Consider the following 7393-nt stretch of genomic DNA (forward strand, 5'->3'; position numbering starts at 1 on the left):
TCCATAGCAATGAGGGAAAGCTGAACACACAGAAAACTTACTTGCTTGTTTCATCAGTATCACAGAGGTCTTCAGCGGTTATTTTTGGTACAGTCACTTCACAGAGCAGCATCACACGAAACCCTCAGAAATTCCCTTCACAGCCCAAGAGAAAGACCTACCCAATAGCCTTCTGTCTTTTTTTTCTTTAGGGGAAGGAAAAAAGCTTAAAGAAACAACCCACAACAACACCCCAGCTGCCACTCCAGTCACCGGGTTGGTGCGCAGCACACAAGCAGTCACACCAGTGTGACAGGGAGGACTTGTGCAGTGACGTACCACGCAGCCTGACTATAGCTGGCATCAGTGGGACCGGAGAGAGAAAGAAGAGAGAGAAAGAAGGAGTGAGGAGGTCTGATGGAGGGGCTCACTGAACGCACAGGTTTCTTGATTACATCTCACATCAACGCAAACCCACCCCATGAAAGTTAATGGTGCTGAAGCGGTGCCGGGTGAGGAGCAGGCCTGCTCCATGCAGATGTAAGGACCGCAGCTGCCAGATACATCAGAAGGTGTAGGAGTTTTGGGCAGGGTGCTGCCTGGCACCTGAGCTTGGGCCGGCTTCCCATGCAGCGCTCCTACCACCTCAGAGGGGATTTCTGTTCAGGATACAAGCAAGCCGAGATCTGTTTAAAACTTCATTTCCTCCGTGAAATCACCGACCTGTCACTCCAGAAGCTGATGAGTGAAGCCGAGCTTTGCTTCCCCTTACTTAAAAAAGCAAAGAAAATTCACTCGCAGGACCCTCGAAATGCTGCCGGCCCCTCTAACACAACTTCAGTGGGTACTGCCGTGTCTCGCAGCTCACCGAGGTGCGGGGAGAACCGAGCTCAGCGCCCGGTCTGGCCGTGACACCCCACCTCTCCGTTTTATTGCAGAGATCACAAGGCGTCCACCTTTCTAAAAATACACCCGGATCGATCGATCAGAAGCGATGGGGATTTTTATCGCTCGGAGGAAAGTCAGCCCCAGAGCAGCCCGCGGGATGGACAGCGCCCGGCCCGCCCCGCACACACACACACACACACACACACACACACACACACACACACACACACCGCCCCGCACTCACCCGCTCCGGGGACTGTGCCGCTCGTGCCGCTGCGGAGCGCTGTGGGCACCGAGGGGCTTTTCCAGCGGGGACACCAGAGGGGCTCGTGGGGAACGCTCGAGCTTAGAGATCAGCGCGCCGCGGTCGAGGAGGCTTCGCTCTATCCCATGCCGCTCCGGAGGCGGCGGAGCTGGGGGGGAGGATGTGACACGGTGACAGGCGCGGCCCGCCGGCCGCGTACCGCGGGATGGGATGGGAGCGGGGCGGCTCGGGGAGCGATGGAAGCGGCGCCGTCCGTCAGCGCACGGCATTGAACGGCGTGACGGGCCGCGCCGTGACTCACACACCGGAGTTAGTCACAGGGCGGGCCGCCCCGCCCCGCCCCGCCTCCGCCCCGCCCCTCCAGCCAATGGGGAGCCACAACCCCGCTGATGGACGCGGCGGCAGTCCAATGGGAGCGCGGCTCGGCCCCCGCTCCGGAGCGGCCCCTTCGGCCCAATGAGTCTTCTGAGGACACTGCCGCCAAGTGCGGGGAGGGACGGGGAGAGCCTCGCGGGGGCGGGAGCTGCCGCTCGGTCTGTCGTATCGACCAATCAGCGCAGAGAGACGCTTTTACTGACAGGCGGGCGCGGTCCAATCGGGTGGAAGCGGAGGAGCTGGTCACGCAGGGCGGGGGAGGGAGCATGACTAGGGGCGGGGGGGGGCGAGCGGGACCCGGTCACCCTGCGGGGGGAAGCGGAGGAGGAGGAGGAGGAGGAGGAGGAGGAGGAGGAGGAGGAGGAGGAGGAGGAACAGGCCGGGGCGGGGGCAGCCCCGCTGTGAGCTGCGGGGGCCGGCAGGTGTCCCGGCTCTGGGGCCGGTGTTCTGTGCGGAGCTGGCGGGTCGCAGCGGTGCCGTAAGCGGTTCATAGCAGAGGAATCTGATTTAGAAGCGGATCCCGAGCTCTGGGTTTTACAGCAGGAAGCATCAAGTGGCTGATGGACTCGGAGCAGATCGCAGGATAACGCTGTCCGAGCAGCGCACCGACAGATCCGATCCAGCTGATCATTGCGATTGATAACGCAGAGCTGTGTGTCCTCAAAGAGCTGGAATTTGGGGGTGTTTGGTCTTTTGGTCTTTTGGCAGCTGTGTGTGTTCTTGAACGTGAACCATCTAACAAAACTGAGGCAGAAACTGAGCGGGTTGGTTTGGACACGGTGCCTTGTAGAGGGTGCAAGTCTATAAGCGACCATCCTGCTCTGCTGCTTTGCAAGTGTGCTTCCAGAGAAAGCAACCGAGGTGGGATTTCATATCATTGCAGTGCTGCAGCTCTCCCGGTGTGCTGCCATCTTTCCTCAGGGCCAGCACTATAACCAGTCATATAAGCTGAGATGTTATACGAACAACTCAGCTTTTCCTTTTAACATCTCACTGTTACAGACAAAACTTCAAACGCAGAGTTTCACAGGCTCACACCTTGCTGCTCCTGTTGGAGGTGCTTTGGCCGTTTGTTTGAGTTGTGTAGGGCCCATGGTTTGAAAGCAGACTTGCTTCAGCTCACCGAGCCGACAGAGTTACAATAAGTTAGCAGGTATGCCCATGTGTGTCCTCTGAGACCCTTAGGTAGACAGATAGCTCCATGCAAAGACCACAGTGCCCAGTGCTCCTACTGCTCCACAGCTGGTTACAAAAGAAGTTTATTTACTCACCACTGACCTCAGGGAATACCTCTAAAAACCTGCAAATACTCACTTAGATATGACTAAAAGCAGTGAATTTCCTTCAGCTGTGTTTGCTTTTTGAATACATTCCAGCCTGTTAGATTAGCGGCTAGAAATGTTTATGGAAAGAATTTTAAGCCCATTTTAGAGGGTGTTCGTGGAAGGCAAAATTTTATCTCGTGAACACAGTCATCTTACCGGGTGTTAATTTATGTTCATTGACTCGGGGGATGTAAAGCAGCGTTTTGTGAGTGATTGGTTCAAGTCACGTATCTCCTGTTTCTCGTCTCTTTGGCTGCTGTGCTGCTTCCTATTCCTCTGCTGTGCCAGGGATGGAAAATTTCTCCTTTTATTTGTTCACTTTGCACCTTCTGCATTTCCCTCTGAACACAGAGCTCCTTTCTTGAGCAGCAGTGAAAGTAAACCGCTATCACAAAGCAGACCTGGGGCCCTGCAATAGAAAACCACTCCCTGCAATATTTAAATTCCTTTGAAAGCCATCCTCTGCCATATGTCTATAAACACTGTCCAGCTGCAGCAAGATTGTAGATTCTCAGAGTCCATCTGAATTTAGGGAAGGAATAACAATGCCGCGTACTGAGATGGTGTCGACTGCCAGCCTGAGCATTTTGCTGCACGTCAAGCACTTCTTTCCTCCTCTGTAGATAGTTGGAAGTGGGAATAGAGGTATAGCGGTGTAATATGCTTGCTTCTCTTAAATGAGGCTTTATTGTAGGGCGTACAGTGTAATTGTGTCATTTGAGAGGCAGGGATTTAAGGTTAACATCATTACTGCTGTCACAGAAAGAGGCTAATGTGAGCATTTGAGAGTTTAACATCACATCCAAATCTCTTCATTTAGCAAATGACTGAGAGAGAAGCACCAGAGCTCTCCTGGCATGAAAGCAGACCCTCCTGCAGCCTTTCGCCTCAGTGGAAAAACATCTGCAAGTTTTTATCCCTAGCTGATGGCATTCACACGTGTGTTTGTAAGATGCACCTCCTCCTGACACCCCACACAGTGCTACCAGGCACCACTTTCCCAAGAAATGTGAAAACTCAGTTGTCTTTACTAATGGGAGTACTTCTCCAACACCTCATCACCCGTTTTACAAGCGTTCCTAGTCTGTGTAGCCAGCTGTCACCCAGCCACAGCCACATCTTCTTTTCCTGCTTAGGAGGAGAGCAGCAGAGCTGGGATGCCAGCATAGATGGGATAAGTAGCAACAAGGAACGCAGCTCAACTCCTCTGTTGGATGCCACACATTAAATACTTCTAGCTGTAATGCTTTGGTATGGTCCTTGAAGACAAGATGGAGTTTCGGGAAATAACAAACAAGAAGATTCTGTGCACAGAAGTTCAAGAAAGCTGCAAGCTGCACGTGGACGAGCATGCTAAATTCAAGAGTGACTCATGTGCTGTGTGATGTTTGTTGAGCTCAAGCTGCAGGTCCCTCAAAATCAGGATTTTATCGCATGGAAATGAGCAGGCTTTTATTGTGAGCCGCGACCACCAATTCCTTCCATGTTAGTGCTGGCAGAAAGCAGGTTAGAAATGAAAGGAACAATTTTAGACATATGGCGATCTGGCAAAGCGCTCTGAAATTTTAATTATGCTGCAGAAAGGTCAGGGCTGGATCTGCGCTGGTGGAGGGATAATTTGCTTTTGTAGTTTACGAACGTGCCTCTCCAAAATGAAGGGACTGAGAGCTGAAAAATAAAGCGAACTTTGCCTGTGCAGGCAGTTGATTCTGATCTGCTTTCAGAACAGCTTTGCAGAGGCATCTCAGTATTTCACCATCTTGCCCCACATTTTAGGGGTGAATGTGCAGTTCTCAGGTTAGGGCTATATCCAGGATGAGAAGAGTAAGAAATGTCCTCCCCTAACCCTGTTTTCAGAGGGGTGAGCTTGTAAAGAGTGGGTAACACTCCCTTATTCAAAGGCCAAATATTAAGCAACATCCCTAAATTCAAATGCAGCTCTTGAAATATCCTCATCCTTTTTTCAATAAGCTATTTGTTCACTGGGCGCAGTGGTGCTTCGTGCTAAACATACCCTGGCAGTGGGACACAACCCCAGAGCCTACAAGGATGAGGCAGGCTCAGGAACAGAGAGGTGAAGTGGTTTACTTAAAGATAAGGCTCATCTCTTCCCATCCTCCTCCCCCCACCCCCCGCCAGAACCAGCTCCTTGATTGCTTTATCTCTGCACGGTGACCTTGATTTTTCACATCGCTGGAGGGATTCCAAATGGTTTTGATTTGCCATGGGCAGGGCTCCTTCTTTTTGCCTGGCTGCCCACCTACGTGTACCCACTGCAGCAGTGATGGAAAAGGAATCAGAGAATCACCAAATAAACATGGGATGGATGTGGGGGCTGCATGCGAACCAGCACGGATGGCCTGGGGCCTGGAGTGATGTGTGCACAAAACAGGTGATGAATCAGGTGGGATGTAGGGCTATAGTCTGGCTCTGTGGTTATAAGGAGGTCAGAAATTGTAAAGGATGGGTAAAATAGGGAACTGGGTGTTGAAGGAGATAGGGAAGGCTTAGCAGGAGCCAGGGAAATTGGGTCCTGCTCAACAGTGAGGTCCTCCTCTCCATGCCCATGCCAGAAACTGGGAAGTGAAACTGTGTGACGACTGGGGCCAGGGGTGGGGGGGAGGAAAGAAACAAAAAGAGAAAGAAATTCATGCTAAAAGGAAGAAGCAGCAGAAGAAGAAAGCTGGAGAAAAGAACACCAGGCCAAAAAGGCAGTGTGCTGAAATTAATTTGTTGGGACGGAATCTGCCGGCTGATTTCAATAGTAGAGGGGCAGAAATCCCGCTGTGCTAGGGAGTGCCACGCTTGGGCACACCGCTGCTTTCCAGCCCTTCCCCTGCTCTCCACTCCCAGCTAAAGCCAGGCAGGGAGAGAGAGGGAGGGAGGGAGGGAGGGAGGGAGGGAAGAACAGCGAGTCCGACAGCTCTCTGCGGTCGGCAGGGCCTATAAATAGCCGCTGAAGTCTTGTAATGCCGATGGGGTGCGTCACAACCGCCCTCTCCACTCCCACCCTACTGCTGGCCCTGCAGCACCCGCAGTCCCAGGGATGAGGATGTAGGGACTCACCCCGACCTTGAGAACTATCCCCCAGGAAGCTCGTTGCTTTTCCCAGGCGTTTCTCCATGCATTGCCACACGAATACATTTCTGAGCACGGTGACCCTGTTTTATTTCTCTGTTCTCGCCCCACTGCCTCGTTCTGTTAGGAGCTGCTTCCACCAATCCATCAGACACAAGCAGGGGAACCCACTGCCGAGTTCATCCGTTCATCCTGTCTGCACCTGCTCGTTCAAAACTTGACCTGTTGCAGGAAGAGATGCCAAGCTACCGTGTGGGATGTGCTCCTTTTCTAGGAACGTGGTAAATAAATGAGTTCATTTTACTTTCTGCTGTGCCAGAGTGCTCACAACATGGGGAAAATTGCCACCATGAGCCATAGTAGGCATCTTTCTCTTTTCGTCTTTGTAGCACCCAAGAGCATGGACATGCACATAAAGGGAGGGACAAATACATGTCTTCTTCTCCCCTAACAGCAATGCCCAACCTGGCAGCAGGTTGATACAAGCCAGGTTCTACTTTTCTGAGCTGAAACCATGAGGATTACTCACATCTTTAAAAATAAGCCCACGTTGCGAATCCCCTGTTGGATTAAGACCTAAACCCTACAATTGTCACTTTTCCCACTGGAGGAAAGTGCCAGTGGCTTAACAAAATACAGTGTCCCCAGTGCCCCAGGAAGCTTCCAGCTTGTTTCTCTTTCCCCTTTTACTGGAACTTCTCCAAGTTTCTGCAGGTTTGTTTTACTTTTCGTCTGGTTTGCTTTTTTTTCACCACTTCAACATCCATCCTTTCTCCTGAGCTCAGTTTGGTCTTCAGTCTTGTCTTTGCCATTTAAACAGTTCCTTTTAGAAAAGCTGCACAGAAAACCCAGAGATGTCCATTGAACCAAAACCATAGCACGGCCAAGAACCTCTGTCTCCACCCCTCATTTAGATGCCATTTCCAGGCACAAGATGAAAGGGGCTACATGGGAATTAGATCCATTCCCTTTGGGTCATGGTGTTAATCCCAAGAGATCTCCTCTTTCTGTCATTTATTTGGCTAAGATGGAGAGATGACAGCTGTGCCTGGGTGATTCCCCAAGAAACCTGTGCTATCAGCTCCAACTATTAGCTTTATACAAAGCAGGTCTTTGTCTTAAGAACCCTTGTGGTTTTTATAGATGAGTTGGTATTCTGGAAGCTTTATCCAGCACTGTTGCTTACATGTTTTGATAACTGGGTAAATGTGATGTTCCTGCTGACAAACTAAGGTTGGCCCCTGTGCCTCCTTTCCAAAGGTCTCTTCTTTCAGCCACTGTCAGTGGCTCCGCTTTCCTGTTATCCCAGCCCAACCAAACACAACAGCCATGAACAGTGTCATTATACACAACTGAATGACTTCTCCACCCTGTGATAAAACTCTACTAGCTGCCCTGAGTTTAATGCATGTGAGATATTTATCCATACACAATGAAGATGCTAAGTGTTCTTAGATTGGAATGGCCTTTACACAACACAGGG

General features: G+C 51.3%; 1 protein-coding gene across 3 annotated transcripts in view; it reads right to left on the reverse strand.

Moving 5' to 3' along the window:
• SERTAD2 (SERTA domain containing 2) overlaps positions 1-1603 on the reverse strand; it is a 72348-nt gene extending 70745 nt beyond the window's left edge. The window contains exon 1 of one of the 3 annotated variants that reach the window (XM_015856524.3): positions 1112-1603. In XM_015856524.3, the coding sequence (XP_015712010.1) occupies positions 1112-1401 (290 nt within the window). In that variant the 5' untranslated portion in view covers positions 1402-1603. The remainder of the gene's footprint in view (positions 1-1111) is intronic. The other 2 variants (XM_085542382.1, XM_085542384.1) reach the window with 2 other exon arrangements.
• Positions 1604-7393: the final 5790 nt, after the last annotated feature.

The sequence above is a fragment of the Coturnix japonica genome, chromosome 3, assembly GCF_054131305.1.
Source record: "Coturnix japonica strain WE chromosome 3, WE-NBRP24, whole genome shotgun sequence".
NCBI classification, from domain to species: Eukaryota; Metazoa; Chordata; class Aves; order Galliformes; family Phasianidae; genus Coturnix; species Coturnix japonica.